This window comes from Lepisma saccharinum, chromosome 1, assembly GCF_977018435.1.
Source record: "Lepisma saccharinum chromosome 1, izLepSacc3.1, whole genome shotgun sequence".
In the NCBI taxonomy this organism is placed as follows: Eukaryota; Metazoa; Arthropoda; class Insecta; order Zygentoma; family Lepismatidae; genus Lepisma; species Lepisma saccharinum.
Window position 1 is genome coordinate 66,373,919 of NC_139229.1, and position 18,975 is coordinate 66,392,893.

At 37.5% G+C, this 18,975-nt stretch overlaps 2 protein-coding genes across 3 annotated transcripts in view; one reads left to right on the forward strand and one right to left on the reverse strand.

Moving 5' to 3' along the window:
• LOC145996030 (thioredoxin domain-containing protein 12-like) overlaps window positions 1–4,101 on the reverse strand; it is a 49,907-nt gene extending 45,806 nt beyond the window's left edge. Inside the window, exon 1 of the mRNA XM_083132217.1 lies at window positions 3,873–4,101. Within this exon, the coding sequence (XP_082988343.1) occupies window positions 3,873–3,990 (118 nt within the window). The 5' untranslated portion in view covers window positions 3,991–4,101. The remainder of the gene's footprint in view (window positions 1–3,872) is intronic.
• Window positions 4,102–15,047: 10,946 nt separating this feature from the next.
• LOC145996035 (uncharacterized) overlaps window positions 15,048–18,975 on the forward strand; it is a 42,686-nt gene continuing 38,758 nt past the window's right edge. For both annotated transcript variants that reach the window (XM_083132231.1, XM_083132241.1), the window contains exons 1-2: window positions 15,048–16,727; window positions 17,692–17,769. In XM_083132231.1, the coding sequence (XP_082988357.1) occupies window positions 15,179–16,727; window positions 17,692–17,769 (1,627 nt within the window). In that variant the 5' untranslated portion in view covers window positions 15,048–15,178. The remainder of the gene's footprint in view (window positions 16,728–17,691; window positions 17,770–18,975) is intronic.

Consider the following 18,975-nt stretch of genomic DNA (forward strand, 5'->3'; position numbering starts at 1 on the left):
AAATTAGTAACCATTGTTATAACTGTATCTTTAGTCAAAATGAAAATAAATGTCTGATGAAAGGAGCGTGTGTTCTCCTGAAACGTCACAAAGAAAAAACTGTTTTCTTATGCTTGTAATAACCGTAAACTACAGGAAAATAATAAATATAAACTTCAAGATAAATGGAAACAGTGGTGTATAGAACAATTTCAATCCGCGGGCAATATATATAAATGGTTTGAAGAACATTCACAAAATAAACCTTGGTACTACTCATATAATCTTCCAAGTTCAGTTATTATTTTTATAATATGTCTACATACAGGTCATGTTCCCACTAATAAACATTTAGCACGATTACATATTACAACAAAACAAGCCTGCACATGTGGAGAAATTAATCAAGATGTCGGACATCTTTTTTTACAATGTCCAAATTTCGACCGAGAACGAGACAAATTATATAATGGTTTGCGTCGCCTTGGAATTCCATTCCCTACATGTCTAATTGCCCTGCTCCCGGATCCCATTCCCCCCACTGTATGGCTTCTTTATGGATATACAAGAAGATGTAATTTGACGATCTAGCAAACAGTATATATATATATATATATATATATTTCTTTCTTGTGAAAAATTGGTGCATATATTTTGCAAAATACTCAGAAAGATGACTAAAATCGACTAACAGTTGATAGGGTCAGAAAAAAGAATAATAATTAGGTGTTGAGTACGTAAAGTTTTTCAAAGGGGTTAAAGACTTGCCTAATAATCCGGTAAAATTTTCGTATCCGCAAAACATATTTCTTCAATTTTACAGGAGAAGATACTTACCGAACTGACTTTCCGTACAATTTTGAAAGGTCGTGGAAGTGTTTTTCCCATATCTTAATATATTTCGCCGGTAAATCATGTATTTTTGGAGATTAATGTCTCTCATATGCATGAAAGCAGTTGCCTCTATCTTCTTCTACTACGTGAACCAAATCTTGCGTGTGTTCGATGATGTAACCACCGGTCAGTGTTTCCAACCACGCCGTTTATTTGCAAGGACATGACAATTTTAACTGTTTGGGTAACACTTTACTATACCGGAGACGGATTTCTTACAGGAGAAAGTACTTACGCAAATCATTTTCTGTAGCGATGTTGATGTTCGGGAATGTAGTTTTGATCCATTTTAATGTGAATGAATGTGGTTTTCTACGAAAATCTATTTCCGACGTGCTACTGCTGCTGCCGCTATTTGCTTTCTGCACGAGAGCACAATACGCGCTATTGCTGCTGCTACAACATGATGTGTCGAGGATGCGTCGTGAAGTTGTTGCCGGGTGTGGAAGATGCCGTGGAATTTGTAATTCCGATGTTGTCCGTATATGCTAAATTGAACGAAAGGAGTGCTAATGGAACCTAACCTAACAGGCCTAACCTAACCTAGTAGGCATACCTCGTCCCCGTGATGGTTCGTGGGGCTATCATATGTAATAAATAGACATTATTTTCGTTAGTAATCAATTATTTCACCTAAAGAAATGTTCTGCAATGCAGAATATCAGCGTACGTTATCAATGTAAGAAATTGCAAAATAAATCATTGATAGGTGTCTATGGTATAGTATAGTAGTACCACTCTTTGCCTAACCTAACCTTGCCGTGCATGGTTCGTGGAGCTATTTATGAATGGTTCATGGGGTTTTGGAACCAGGAAATATACAAAATCAGTAACACAAAAGTAGGTATTTCTTCGGTGAAGAAGATTGGAAACACTGCACACCCAGTGATCATAGACAACGCTAGTCAAGATTTGCCCGCCATATTGTGTATGACGTAACCGAAAAACGAACGAACAATAATTAGTCGACATGTGGAAAATTGAACTTCTTGTCGCGGAAAAAACGAAATGTCACCTTGAAGAATCATAAGCAATGCAGAATACAGTAACAGTAGTATAAGCCGGAGACGGATTTCTTAAAATTTACAGGAGAAAAGACGAGAAAGTACTTACGGAATTGCGTTCTTGGGGACTTTCTGAAGCCGGGGAAATTGTTTTTTAGAATCGTGCAACGTATTTTGCCTGTAAATAAGGTATTTTTCGTCAATCATGCATCTCCGTTGTACGATAGCTCGTGCCGCCATTACCGTCGACTACGTGAATCAAATGTTCCGTGCGTTCGGTTATGTAACTCCCTCACAGTGTAGCAACCACGCGGAAGTTTGACAAGATGACGTGTAAGCGGTTTTTTTTTTTTTCAAGGTAAGGTAAGACTCTAGTTTACGTCCTTTTCCTAAGGAATACGTGTCATATATCGTTGGAAAGCTTATTTTATAAGGAATTCAACAACGTAAATCCCAAAGCGAGCAAAAATTTCCTGAAGGAGTAAATCGAGAAAAACCGATGTTGTCCGGATATGCGCAATTGAACGTACTGAGGATTTTTTTAGATGATGAAGCACATATTTAGGGGTGAAATGAGTGCTAATGGAACCTAACCTAACAGGCCTAACCTAACCTCATAGGCATACCTCGATCCCGTGAATGGATAGTGGGGCTATCGTGAACAGAAAGTGTAAAAAGAAAAAGGTACTTACCCGAAGAGATGCGCAATTGAACGTACTGAGGAATTTCTTAGATGATGAAGCGCATATTTAGGGGTGAAATGAGTGCTAATGGAACCTAACCTAACAGGCCTAACTTAACCTCGTAGGCATACCTCGACCCCGTGAATGGATAGTGGGGCTATCGTGAACAGAAAGTGTAAAAAGAAAAAGGTACTTACCCGAAGAGATGCCGGGTGCCGCACCACGATCGCGCACCGCGAACGCAAAGAAGCAATCACCATGCAGATAAGGACGTAAAGTAGAGTATAGCCTCAATTTTCGCTTCAAAACCTTTCGTGAATAGTTTGTGCGGCATTTATCGGGTATAATTTAACAATACAGGGAATTTCTCCAATTTGTTTGAATTTTCGGTTACTTACTAATTTGGGTCTCCTAATCACGAATCTGCACTTAAAATTTGGCGCTCACGTATAAATTTGGCGCTTATTTCGGGGCAGGTGAATCCGGCCACTTTCTAACATGCCCTTAACAGGGAGTCTATAGATATAGGCGGGGCCGCGATAGCGGTTGGGGGCGGTAGGTCGATTACCCCAGGGGCGGAGCCCGGAACCGGCGGGAAATTCGGAAATCGAGGGTGTGGAAATAAGAACTTAATTTCGATTATTTTGCTATTTCCACGTGTGAGCGCCAAATTTTGACTGCAGATTCGTGATTAGGGGGTCAAAATTAGTGAGTATGCCGAATTTCAAACAAAATGGAGAAATTCCCTGTATTGTAAAATCGCTCCATTTATCGGTTCATAAGTTTGGAAACACTGCACATCAGCTGACGATACTGCATATCAGCTGACGATAGACAACGTGAGTCAAAATTTGAGCGCCGAATTAGCAACGACCAATAAATGATTATAATGTTAAAAATAACGCTTTTTTCATGGGAAAAAAGTGATCCCCAGCTTGAAAAATCTTCCGCTATGCATATGAGGTAAGTAGCAATGATTTTTATTTGAAAACAAACGAGTTTAATGTGTCTCCGGCTTATACTACTGTTATCCAGAATACCTCAGTACCAAAGTTAAAATAAGAAAATAAAGGAATTTCAGACGTTTGGCGGATACTGAAATTTTAATGAATAAAAATCGCCATGCACGTGAAGCAGAAAAACCTCTTGCACTTTCAGTCTGGGTAACGTATAACATAAATAGTTAAGTAGTCATCATCATCGAGAAAGCTCCAAATCAAGATACGTCAAATAGCACGCCAATAACATGTGGGGAATCATTTGTCCGGCAATCGGTATCAATCCACTGGAAACAGATGAACATAATACATACCATTTCCAACTATGGAACTGTCAGCTGCGGCAAAATAAAGTTTTGGTAAGAGCAATATAACGGAGACACTTGCTATGTATTTAGTAAAACATAAAAACTTTAACTTCCGTTCAGTCATGTTTACAAATTTGCATCCGTGTTGTATGAACAGCAAAGAGCGTATATAACAAGACACGCCAATCAAAGGCTTGGCTTGAAAAGCATCGTACGTAAATGCCTAGTAGTTTGGCATTTGTCCAGAAGATGTCTCTCTCCTCCCCCTTTCCCTCTTCAGGCGCCATTCCGTTATATCCTTTACGCGAATCTGTTAGTTCAGCAGCAATTTTTTCGAGAGCTTTATTTCTTGCATGCTTTTTTGGTACAGCGGAGATTTAATTGCATACAAACACGAATTCTAAATCTATCAAATACGAAGTAGCTTCATATGTTCAAGAAGACGCCATTTTTCGCATTTACTAGTGAAGGTGAAGGGCTAGTGAAAAAAGGTATCAGCCAATCACATTTAAAAGTTTCGAGCCAATCAGAAGCAGCCTGCCGCGTACTATACTAGAAGTAGTTTGGCACTTTACCGAAAGTAGCAGCACTGCGAACGTGATACGCTTCGATATATGGTATTTTTGATAATTGAGGTCTCTTGTTATATACGATCTTTGATCAACAGCTACGCATCAGTGTTGCCAACGATTGAAACGGAGATTTTCGAAATCCCAACGTTCGGATCTCAATATACATCTATATACTGGACTTATGGTCCAGATGAATGGTCACATGATTTAGTAAAGATCTGTTCACAATTTTTTGAGAAACCATTGCAGTGAATTACTCAATCAGAACTGGAATCTTTCCTAGAATATTGAAAACTAACAAAGTTGTACCTATTCATAAAAAGGGAAATCAGGGGTTTATCCAGGATTTTTCCCTTGGGGGGTGTTGGAAAATTTTGGGGGGTGTAAGTTTGGGGAAGTTAAGTGCATATTTTGGACAGGTTTAAAAATGTTCGCCCTAATTCAGTTTGTTCATGGATGTTTCTAGAGATTAAACCCCCCACCTCCCTTCTCTTCACCTAACATTTCAGAAGAAAAAAGATGGAAAATAGATTAATGTTAACATTTCAGTTTAACGTTTCGAGTATTGCTTTCCTTCCGATAATGTTCAGTACTTGATTTAATCAATCGTTAGACAAAACACAAGGAATGACATTAAAAACACAACATTTTAACATATTATTACAAGGAATCATTTCATGCAATTCTGAAGCTAGTTATAAAGAAATTAGGAACACTTGCGCAATATTTTATCTGTATTTGTATCGTTCTTGCCGTAGGTGTAACTCGGAGTTCAATTTGGGGCTGCCCAATTGAAATATCAGTGAGAATGCATTGCATGGGTGTGAGTGCACTTGCCTGTCTGAAGTAGTAGTAATAAATACAGATATAATATGACTTAAATAAATTATGACACTGCCAGCGAAGCGAGCAAGGAAATTTTTAGAACTATTTCTTTGCAAACTGATTATGCATATTATTATTTAAACATAGCGACAGTATCCCATGATGTTTACTCTTTACAATCTTGCTTTGCTCGTTCGTTGAAGACTTCAATATGAAATTCCTTGACAGATTTCATTCAAAAGCAATATCAAGTATCTATGAAACGTGCATCCCAACTTCCCACTATATTTTAACGTCTTCATGGCCATGCTCTAAATACGTATATCGAGTTTCATTACTTTATTTCAGTTTTTGAATCATCGTTTAAACAGAGATTTGAAAACACCAGCAGAATTTGGAACTCACTCGCTACATAGAACTATTAAAAATTATACATGCATATTTTTTTACTGTTAGAACAGGAGGGGCAGGGGGCATGTTGAGAGGTAAAGAGGATGCCGAACGAGCAAAGCAAGATTGTAAAGAGTAAACATCATGGGATACTGTCGGTATGTTTAATTAATAATATGCATATGCATTATACCCTTACAAAACTTTGGAAAATATGCTTGGCGCTTTTGAGAGTTTATCTTTCAAATACTAAATGAGAGACTCTAGGGAATTAGGAGTCACGTGCCTCTTTGCCTTAAAGAAAATGAAATAACATGTGCAAATAAACGCATGGCATGTTAACTGCAAAAGGAAGGCAAGGAATTTTTCACTTCTAAATTGAGGCAATGCTTTATTTTCAATTATTTAAAGGGCCTCCCCATGGCGCAGTGGTAGCGTCATTGCCTTGTAATCAAGGGGTCCCGGGTTCGATACCCGGTGGAGGCACAAGTGGTTCGGATCCCACTTTAAACTGTAGGTCCAGTCCCGATTAGCCTTACTGTGCATAAAGTGGACTTAAAACATCAAACCAAACTCAATTATTTAAAAATTGAATAGCATTTATTTCACTATCCAACACAAAGAGCACAATGAACCAAACAAATTTTCTCTCTCCACGTTTTCCAGCAGGCAGTGGCAAGCGCCGTCGTACCATCACTGGTGCGCCTATGGTCAGATATAAATTTCGGACTTAATGTAAATTAAATTTATTTTATGTATAATTCCTTACACTCAGGCCCGTAGCCAGGAATTCTTTGTAGGAGGGGGGGGGGCAAAGTCAATCCTAGAGGGGGCAAATTTTTAATATATTGTGTCGCATTGGCAGTTATAGCAGGGTACATAGAGGTACTTGAGCCCTCCCCCAAAAGAGATAAGTAACAGAAATGGGATGATATCTTGAAACTGTAACGGACAAAAAAACAACTTCGAGCAACATCAAATGGCATTTTTTCGATAATGACCTTTCCAGATTGCCAAAGAATATAAAGTTTAACATAAATAGGCTAATAGGGACTGTATCTACTTGATATTTACAGGTTGATAATGTTAATAGACGATTAATGGGCCTCTCTGCAGAACTGATTAAGGGAGCCCTTTATAAATCATGCTTCATAATGATTTCCTCTAGTTTCCAGTATGCAAGATTTTTCCGCACAAAGGAATCTAACGAGAATCCAACAACACCATTGTGTTGTGTTATGCAAGAAATGGAATTAATTAAATAATAATGGTTACATATTATCTACAGTTTGATGAATTGTGTAAAAATTTATTTTTTTGTACTTGCTAAAACATGGGTCCCTTAGTCCACCACGGACTCTATTTCCTTCAAAAGGGAAACTCTTGCATCACTACATACAATGTTTGCCTACTAGTTACGTTAACCATTTTGCAAAATATTGTGTGAATTGTATTATATTATAGTTGAATACATGTTTTGACACCTGCCAAACAATAGGGCCTCCTCGATGGCGCAGTGGTAGCATCGTCACCTTGTAATCAAGGGCTCCCAGGTTCGATACCCGGTGGATTCGGATGCAACTTTAAACTGTAGGTCCAGTCCCAATTAGCCTTACTGTGCATAAAGTGGACTTAACACACCAAGTCAATCAATCAATCAAACCTGATAAACAAATAGGAATACCTTGATTGTTCAATGACTTCTTGGATTACAGTGTCATCATTAAAGGTAAAAAGGTAAAGTGTTCCCCTGTGCTTAGCACCACGCCATGAAGGCGTATAGGGGGTGTGGGGGTAACGCCCCACACTTTCTTGATCCGGTCGTGAGTGGGGGTGATGTGATCAGCATCACGCCCCTGACCGCCTTTACCCCCCAGGGTTTCCCCCAGGTACCCATGTTATTTGACGCTGGGTAGGCGCCGGGGCCGCTTCCACCGTTAGAAAAGTTCCCGGATTTGAACCGGCCGGGGATCGAACCCGGGACCTTTAGCATGGTAGTCAGACGCGTTACCGACTGAGCCACCGCGTGTCATCATTAATATTTCATATTAAGTTTCATAGAAAGATATTTTTTTAATGGGGTGCAAATAATTTTACAGGATGCCATGGCATTCCCTTTAATATTTTTTTTTTTTCATATAGATCGTTTGGCTCCCAAGGCTGATTCTCACTGCCCCATAGCTATGGCTCTGAACTTGGATTATAAGAATAGAAATAGATTGCGAGCGAGGCGAGCAAGAAAATTTTACGAAATGTATTTTTATTTGTAGAAAATTTGAAATCGAAAGGGGGCAATTGCCCCTTGCAAGTGCCCTTGGCCGTCTCGAAGAAAAATGCAAGGAACTCGTAAAAACTAATTCCATCATGAGTATCCCATTGTCCTACTATTCTTAGATTCTGCTTCCCCTAGAATGGATGGTGGGGGGGACAATGCCCCCTGCCACCCTGTGGTTGCGGCACTGATTATGAGTGTCTCTTCATCAATTTCACGTCATCATTCATTGTTGCGATTAGCTATAAGTGGCAGAAAAGCAACGCCAAGTAATAAAAATCAAATATCCACTCCCTCTCTTTAAACACATGAATCACTATTAGTAAAAAGGAAATTCTTGCCCCCCCCCACCAATCCTGATACGACATTATACTGAATCCCCCACACCTTCATAAATCACAAAATAATAAGTGTGTCTGTGATGTTGCTAGAGTAATTGTAAAGATTAGTGAGAATTCCAGGTGTTCTGTATTTTTCACAGGGGGGCAAAGCAGGCTCTCAGGGGGGCAGTTGCCCCTGCCCCCCTCTAGCTACGGGCCTGCTTACACTTCCTTTGCTTCCTCTGAAAAGTTGAATAAAATTAAACATGTCATTATGTCAGGGAACCGACTAGATACAAAGAGAAAGATATTTTTTACTAAAGCTATATCTTTTTTATAACTGTTTTCTTATGCTTGTAATAACCGTAAACTACAGGAAAATAAAGCTATATCTTTGCAAACTGACAATAACTTTAATTTAATAGGGTGCCAGTAATTTCAAAGGGCACCACGACGATAATGCTTTTCTATTTTTATCTGTTTTGCTTGTTCGGCACCCCATTTGTAGTTAGCGCCCAGGCAAGCACCACACGAGGACCCTCCCCCTTTTACAACTCTCTTTCTAATAGTATATAATTTCTTTTCCAAAGTAAGAACTCTTGGAGCCACAAAAATGGTCATCAACTATAGACGTGAATGAATCACTTAGGTTCTTCATGAAATACTTGCCATTTTATATCGAATACTCTGTCAGTAAATTTTATATTGGTACTTTATGAATAACGGTTAGAAGAAATTATACCTACATATAGTGTCACTGATTTTCTACTCACCACTTTCGGTTTCTTTCTATCTGGTTTTTCATTTTCTCTATCTTCTTCAGACAGTTTTGCAGTAAAGTTTCAGACATTGTTATACACTAAACAGAACGACAACACACGAACAGAGATGCTACACTGAGACTAGTATGTCTATGACTGAGACTGACCTAAGGCCAAAGGCATTTGACTGTTCTTTTCTCTACCACTCCAAAATCATTCATCTCGCCAAGTTACAGAAAATAGTGTTGCTAACCATAGTAACAGAATTCACTACAAGGAGTCGAACCTGTATCTTTGAATTTCTTCCCTTACTTTTATCGTACATTTTCACATGCAAGAATCGAAAGGAAAATGCAACAAAATATCAATTTCATTGACTCAGGGCTTGAATAATTGAATTTACGAATCTGTAACGTATTTAAGAAATATATAAGGTATTCAAACTCTGAACTGTCAACACTGTGCGCGTAATGTGCTCCCTGGAAGGAGGGCGAGAGGTCAGTTTCACGTTTGACATTTTCCAGATGGCAGTGTTCCTTCCCTAGAGCTGACCGAAGCCTTGTCAAGGGAAGTTAGTGTTTACAGGAAATCGCGATGCTGCACATTCCACCCTCCTTCCTTGACACTTTGGTTTTAGTTGATCGAAAGGTCCATTGGACTACACTTCTTCAGCTACAAATGATTTCTTTCTGTTAATGTTGAAGTATTGTTATTCTATTGTTGATATAAACATCCATATTTACACACCCCTACAGGGGGTGTTCCACTTTTCTGCTTGGGGGGGGTGTTCACCAAAATTTGGGAGGGTGTTAGGGGGTGTGGATAAATCACTGAGGGAAATAAAAATAATATTGAGAACAACAGTCCTATTTCACTTACTTCTACATTCTCAAAGATTCTCGAAAAAATTATATCTAAAAATATACTCAATTTTTGCAACAAATTCAATGTATTAAATAAATGTCAGCATGGATTTCTCTCAGGTAAATCTATAAATACAGCTCTTGCTCAAATGATTAATTACATATCTGAATCGTTGGAAAATCATGAAATTGTTAATGCAGTATTCCTTGACCTCTCTAAGGCATTTGATAGAGTAAACGATAAAATTCTGATGGACAAACTCTATAGCTATGGAATAAGAGGGATTCCACATTTATTAATACAAACATATCTACAGGAAAGATACGTTTTAATATACGTGGAACTCTCACTGATTTCACCTCTAGCACGAGAAGTATTATTACTGGTGTTCCTCAGGGATCCATTTTAGGACCATTGCTATTTATCTTATACATTAATGACATCCCTGAATATCAAGATACGAGAGTAATTACTTATGCAGATAATACAACAGTTTTGATTAATGACAAAGATATTGCCAATCTTGAAATTAATACTTTTGTAAAAATTAACCAAATAATTCAATATCTAAACCTAAATAAACTAACTATTAACAATAATAAGACTAAATTTATGACCTTTAATCCAAGTAAAAACAACAAAAATGTTCCACAAACTACCTTCATTGATAATATAGAAATAGAAGGAGAATATTCTACCAAATTATTGGGTGTTTTCATAGACAACGATTTAACATGGGACGAGCAGATTAACAATCTATGTAGTAAACTAGCCACAAATCTTTATCTTTACGTTATCATTATAACGTAACTGAAATCAATAAAACTATGTATTATGGACTTATTTACCCTCATATTGAATATGGTATTGTAGCATGGGGTAGAGCTTCTCATATTAAAATCTCCAGAATACTAAGACTTCAAAAAAGGGCATTGAGAATTATGTTTAAATTAGGTTATAGAACTTCCTGTAAAGAAACTTTTAAAGAGCAACGAATAATGACTGTTTTCTCTCTATACATATACAAAGTCATCTTATTTGTTTTAAATACTGGTCTAGTGACCAAAAATTACCAAATACATGACCACAACACTAGAAGCAAAAATGACTATCATCTTAAACAAACAAAGCAGACTGCAGTTATCAAAAAACACACCATTGAATTCTGGAATATGGTACTATAATAATCTCCCAAACAATATTAAAATACTCACACCCCAAATTAAACAGACATTAGCTATAAAATACTATTTACTAAACAAAGCACTGTATAGTCTAACTGAATTTTTGGAAAATCCAGGTCTAGAAATTAACTAATGATAGGTTACCTGTAATTTTTATCATATGTAATTACACTATATTTACTCATTTTTTTATATACAGTGAGTCACATAATTATTCGGACACACAGTAAATTTCTAACGTTTAAGGGCCAGTTTTTCAATGTCCTGTTAATTTTTCTGTTAACTAACTGCCAGTTGGAGATAACAGCCAGTCTTAACCAGGACCGGGTTTTTCAATGTGAAAGTAACTACCAGATAACTAAACCATGGTTCGTTCTCCGAAACAGTGTGTTGGCAATTCTGAAGCACGGAAATTACATCAAATCGATCTGCGCGCCATCTGTTAGTATAGTTTCAAACCGCGTAAACTGGCACACAGCCTGGCGTTTAAATATAGAACTACAAGCGCGCCGCGCTCGAAAGAACGTTATTGCATTTTGAAACGATAGGAACAATGGCTGCGCATCCATTTTGTATGCTTACGAAATAAATTAACGAAATACAGCACTACAAATTTGGTTTTCTCATAATAATAAAGGCCAATTCCACGTGGGAGAAATGATGTTATGAGGCGCAAGCGCAGATACTTTCTTGCAGAAGAAGCGTGAAGAACTCGAAAGTCGAGACATAATAATACCTGTTTGTTGATATAAACACTATTATTATTATTAATATGTAAATTTCACTTCATGCTTTGTACCTCTCTATGCATGTTGTTGAGCGAAAGAACATGTTAATAGTAAGCATGCTTTGTAAAAATATGAAGGTACGAGTAAAAATAAAATTTAAAATTTACGGTAATATTTATACGAGATCATTCAACAATAAAGCGTGAATTGAATGCATCACACGTAATAAATAATTGACAAGAAAAAAAAAATACCCGTGACCAGGACTCGAACTCGTATTACAAAACACAAAACGCTCCGAAAGGTGGTGCTGCTAACCACTGCACCAAATTACTGTTTGGAGATTGTACCGCCTGGTAGACCAGATATCCTGGCCACAAATTCTCCAACACAACCTTGCCAAGCGAATTCTAGCAACTACGCTGCTTAATTTCCATTTGCATGGACGTTGGTAAGCTCTGCCAAACAAAATAAGTATTTTTCTGTACGAATTTAAAAGTTTTATGAATCATATCTTGTTTAATCTGACAGTGAAGTTGCGAGTGTGGAACTTCGATAGCTGCACGAGGAATCCATGTTGCTTCGCAACTCCCAGTTAGGCTGGTAACTGCAAGAAGAAGTACCAGTAAAGATAATCGCCACCAGAGTTCCAGTTACGAGCTAACTGTACAATGAAAAACCGAAATTTTCGCTAACTTCCAGTTACGTGCTAACATGAACCTTAACTGAACATTGAAAAACCGGCCCTAAGAGCGGGAAGGGAGTGAAATCTGCGTGGACGATAAAAAGTTAAAAAACGAACATCAGCAACAATATAACGAAGGATGAATCCCTACCGTTGCAAAAATAGTGCCACAAAATTATTCGGACACATAGTAAATGTTAACGTAAGTTTGTGATACAATGGGTGCGTTCCGAAAGTCTTAACGAAACGAACGCATTCAACGAAAATAACTGGGCTCGTGAATCTGGTGAAACCAGTTATTTTACAGACTTATGGGACACTCTAGGCGAAAGCGCAGGCGCAGCGTTTCGTTTAGAGAAAGTTTCCGCATGGCGTCAGCGGAAGGAATGTCCTTATGGCAAAAATAAACTCTATTATGGCCACTGTTACTCATTTTAATCACATTCTAAGAACGGTCAAGGCATACTTATCTTGTGCACGTTGCTTCATATCGCTATGTGTTAAAATTATAATACATTTTCCGAACTAGTGCAGTTTGAATCCATCAGCACGCGCTTTGTCTGCAAGGAGCAGACGATTTTCACGGAACAAACCAGCATCCTGGCCCGTGCGTTTGGTGAATCTCGTTCTTGCACGAAACGCACGGAATGCGACTTTTGGGACAGCATAATGAAACGCACGGAAGCACTTATGGAACGGCCAGTTACCATAACTCGTTTAACGCGTTAAACTCGTGCGACTTTCGGAACGGGCCCATTGACAATTTAGATTTACGAATTGATTGATACTCTGTTCATATATATTAACTCTGGTTTCCTGTAGGTTTCTCTAGCAATTACGATCGCGTTTTGTTTAACAAAGTTGTGATATAAGAACATTTTCTATGTAGAAATGGAGCGTAGAGGAAAGGAAAGTTCATTTGAACAACGTCAGTTAGTGATATGGCACCACGCTAAGGATAAAACTTACCGTGCAATAGCCTCAATGTTGAAAATGAAAAAAAGTACAGTTGCAGATATTATTAAACGATTTAAAGATGAAAACAGGATCGAGTCCCACGGACATACAGGGAGACCAAGAATTTTTCCCCCCAGAGAAGAGACCGTAATCGTGAGGAAAATTAAAAAAAAAAAAACAAAGATGAGTGCTCCAATGGTGTGTGCTGAGGTAGCTGAGGAGTGTGGAAAGCATAGTCATTCTGAAACTATACGAAGAGTGCTCAGAAATGCAAACTATTATGGCCGTGTAGCCAGGAGAAAGCCATTTGTAAGTAAGCCAAACAGGACAAAAATACTGGTGTTGGCAAAGGAACACTTAGGAAAGGATCAGACATGCTGGAATCGGGTAATTTTCACTGACGAGAGTAAATTCAATATTTGTGAGTCAGATGGGAGGGTAACAGTGTGGCGTAAACCAAATGAGGAGCTCCGAGGGAAAAATTTGCAAGCAACAGTGAAGCACGGGGGTGGTCACGTAATGGTTTGGGGCTGCATGTCGGCCCAAGGCGTTGGTAAATTGGCTTTCATCGAACAGACAATGGACAGGTACCGTTACCTTGACATTCTGAAGTAAAATCTATAGACAAGTGCTGAAATGATGGGCATTCTCTGTAACTTTATGTTTTATCATGATAATGACCCGAAGAACACTTCCCGCGTAGTACAAGAATGGTTATTGTACAACTGCCCAAAAGTGCTCCATCCTCCACCGCAGTCTCCAGACTTGAACGTCATTGAGCACCTCTGGTGTAAGTTGGAAAAAGAAGTGAGGAAAACACCTATAACGTCGAAGGCAGACCTCAAGGAGAGACTTCAACATGAATGGGCCAACATATCGCCAGTGTACACCAGAAAATTGGTAGAAAGTATGCCAAATCGTTTATCCGAGGGGTTAAGAATGAAAGGGATGCCTATCAGATACTGACATTTCTGTTCGTTGCTTTTCAAGCGTGTTTTCCTGTTTCTCCTTCCATGAGTCCGAATAATTTTGTTTAACCCACAAAAAATGTTTGTTTTGTTTAATGAAAATATTTTACTAATATATTATGTTAAACATAATTGAAGATAATTAACAGTGTGCTCATATTGAGTTTTATTTGTTAAATAAATATTAAACATTTATCATCGTATTATATCACGACTACGTCAGTAAATATTCAGAAACCTTATCTGTCCGAATAATTATATGACTCACCGTATATATACTTTATTTTGTATTAGTTGTAACATATATGCCCTCATGTATGAAATTCTGTTCAGTAATATCTCCTTTTGTGTATGATAATTTTTATGTAACTTTTTAAGGATATACCATATTCTTAACAATCATGTATCTTAAACTATTTGTAGAAAAACTCTCAATAATACACATGTAATCCTTGACGTTTTCCATACCTATGTATTGCAGGTTTACGGAAATAAATTATTATTATTATTATTAACTACAAGGCGCTGTAATAGCAACACTGAGGAAAAGGAAGAGATGTTCTGTTGTTTTAGTACCTGGTGACGTTACTTCCGTGAAGTCACGACGTCTGCAGAGAAACACGTGAAATCCACCAATCACGTTAGAGTCGAAAGAACTTTCAGAGCTGAAACTCGTACTGAAGTTTCTAAAGTTGGATGGAAGACACCAGGTCCAGTTAGTGAACCTTACAGTTTCATGGTTTTGACGGTGGGAACCCCATAGCCATTTTGATACGGGGTAAACAAATGTTTTTGAAAGGGGAACCGGGTAGTGAAAGTTTGGAAGGAAAAAGTGGTGCCTGTAGTAACGACGAAAAATCAAGAGGAAATTCAGAAGAACATGCAACTTTTCAAGTTTTGTGTAACACAGCAACTGGCGAGTCGTCGAAACTTAAGGATGAACATGAATTTTCTGTTCGAAAAACAGAATCCAGCCCTATTCAGGATAATTCAAGGGGTGCCTTGCCTTCAGTTCAATCAGACATAGCAGCTTTGCTAGCTGAATTGGAATCTGTTAACGTAGAAGATTTATTGAAGCATAAGGGTTTCTCGTTATGCGGCATGGACTTCGACATTATTAAAAATGGTGTTATTGACGGAGATTACTTAAATGAAAGTGTATGTCCAGTGGGCAAGGGATCTGACATACCAGAGAGCCTACAAGAATTGAGTGTAGAGAATAAATCATGCGAGTTCGTAGCCGGCACCAGTGATTGTAATAAAATAGAAATATTGAACACTGCATGTATAGATCAAACTGATACAGTTCCAAGCTCAACGCTCTCGAGTACTCCAAATGATCATACCTTATTAGATGATTTAGGTTTGGTGGAGACTGAATTGCCCTTGGGTCAAGTAAATAACAGTGCAATATCCTGTGAGGAAAATAACAGTCAAGAGTCATTACAAGGGAGTGATGTACACTCGTCATGTGTAAATAATGTGAGCAAAGCGAAAATCTGTAGTGATGCATCCTTGTATTTTTTGGCACCGATCAACATGCCAATACAGGAATTACCATCTAAAGGGAGTACTGTTGACACCAATAAAGAGTTTGTAGATTATGGGGTACTTGAATTTGCAGAAACCACCGACCAGCCATCGGTAGATTTATTTCCAGATTCAGGCACAGGAACTTCAGAAAATGTGCATGCATGTGATGATGAGAGGGATACATCGATACCAATGGAAGTTGACGAACAAACTGGTGAATCTATGGAATCACAAATTCACACATTACAAAAAGAACCAATACCTTTAACATTGCTTACAGATACAAATAGTTCTCCAATATCACAGATTTCATGTTCTTCAGATGATGCATTGGGCAAGGTATGTACTAAACCTAATGATGACAGCAGGCAAGCAGATGCTTCAGAAGTGGCTTCATTTGAATCTCAAAGTTGTGATGTTTCTGCTGAAAGTAATGATATTTCATCTACTAATTTTGAATCCATTGGTAATTCTAAAAGTGTTGAACAGAATACACTTTCGCAGAAGCATCAACCTGTTGCAATTATTGCAATAACTACAAATAAGGACAAAAATGTAACTCAGATATTAATAAAAACACCACAGGGAGAACATATTTTTAAGAAAAAGACTTCTGAATTAATGCAGGCAACGTCAAATTTAAAGCCGTGGGGTCCACAAATTCTTAGAGTTGGTGGGAAACCGTTGAAAATATTCGATCCAAGCAAAGGTCCAAAAATTGTCAATTGTCTTAGTAGTTCAGGAAAGAAGAGAACACTAGAGAATGAGAAATCTCAAGCAAATAAAAGGCTATCTGTGGCAGGTAAGTTCATATTTCAAATTAGTTAGTTTCCTCTTAAAGGTTTATTAAAATTTTAGTATCTGCCTAACTTCTGAAATTCCTTTATTTTCTTGTTTTTCACATTGATACTTACGTACTCTGCATTGCTAAGGATTGTTGAAGGTAGGATTTCGTTTTTTTCACGACAATAATTTCAATTTTCCACATATCGAGTAATTATTGGGTAAACTTTCCGTATCCGGAAAATGCCAGAAACTTGCTTTTTATGTCACTTTCCATATTCCTACTTACGTATTCTGCATTGAGAAACATTGCATTTCACTTTTTTCATGGAAATAATTATATTTCAACGTATGAAGTAAGTTTTGTTCGTTTCTTTTTCCCTTCGGTAACGTGCTAAATGGCGGTTACAGTTTCACTACCATAGTCTGCATGCAGTGTTTCCACCCCACTCCACAAAAAAATCACTACGTAGCCCCACAAACCATTGACGCATAGCCCCACGAACCATTACTGGTAAGGTTAGGTTCGGTCACGTTTAGGTTAGAATAGTTAAAAATTGGTTTAGAAAAAAAAAATGCGTAGCCCCACACACCATTCTCGCATATCCCCGCAAACCATTTGCGGAAATGTACCTTCTTCAGTTACAAAAATACGTCATCACACACAGGCAATATCCGGCTGGAAGGAAATGGATGGAACAGGTTTTGTGCATCGGTCACACATTATATCGAAAAATACATGATTTACCGGCAAAATTCAATGAACGATGCGAGAAAAAAGAAACTGCATTCGGTAAGTAATTTCTCCTGTAAATTTAAAAAAATCCATTTTCTGGATACGGAAAGTTTACCGGAATTTTTCATAACATTCATTGTTATGATTGCTATATGATGGAGTCCTTGTAATTACATATTTTTGAAGTGTATATACCTAATTACAATTCAAGTCAGTCACTTCTACCTATGTTCTTTTTATTTTGTAGGACATAAAACTGGTATGAACACTGCTTCCATTGAATACAAGAATGACTCGGCAACTGATACTTCAGAAGAGGGCATGGGTGAGTTATTTAGTTTGTGTTTGTTTTAGCATATAGATATTTTATTTCAACCTAGAGTAAGATCCAAAGCTTTAAAATGTACCTGATTTTAGACGGATTCCATGTCAAATCAAACAGCCCATGACATCCACCAAATCAGATTTCAATAAAACTTGGTGTGTTTGTTAATAATACCAAGGTATGAACCCATGCAAGAATTTTCTTCTGTAGACTTGATGGTTACTGAGAAACAAAAGGCTAAAGTTTCGTAATTTTACACAAATTGTCCACTGCCGAGGCCATGGTGGTAGCCTGCAGTAACAGAAATAGTTACATCTCAGAGTCAAATGAACATATCACTTTGAATTTATTTTTCTAAAGTTCATAGATATATGTATATTCCAAGATTCCTTTGCACTGAGAATCAGAAAAAAATCTTGTACTGCATATATAATGTTGATTTGTGTTAACATCTCATGTTCTTCTTGCAAGGTCAACTACAATAATTCATATATGGTATAACTTTCATCTTGGGCTTGTGTTGGAGATAAGGAAGCATAGTTTTCATAAAAATATTGGAATTTTCATAAAGAAAGAAGAGAGAGTGAGAGTGTGCGCGTAGGTCTCATGAGGTGACCTTGACTATATAAAAATATGTATGTACAATTACATGCAGTAGGTTTGGTGTAAGTTTCATTTTGGGATGGCTTTGGAAGCTGGAATAAAAAAAGAAAATGTCAAGAAATTATGCTGGTGGTCAGGAATTTTTGCTATTTTTTACATTATAGTGAATTTGCAAAGTTATATACCTGTACTATGATTTGTTAAAATTGAATATTTGGAAATCTAATATTGTATTAAGTTGTTAAGATTTGTTCATTTTGTTTCTTAAGAATTATATTCTTGTATGCTTGAAGTTTTGTAAAAATATTAAATGGTATGAATTTACAATAACAGAAGTATCTCCAATTGCTTTCAAATTCGGCATAGTCACTAATTTTGGCCTGGTAATCATGAATCTGAAGTTAAAAATTGGCGGTCATGTCTAGAAATTGCAAAATAACCTTGTCAATTACCACTATGATTCTCCATATACTAACATGGAAATGATATGAAGACGTCTTCCTTTCCGCACTATGGTCTTGCTACCAACATTGCTCAAGTTTTGTGCAATAAGTAAGAGCGTTGATTTGCTTATGAGAAAATGGCATCTTGCGTAAAGGTGGA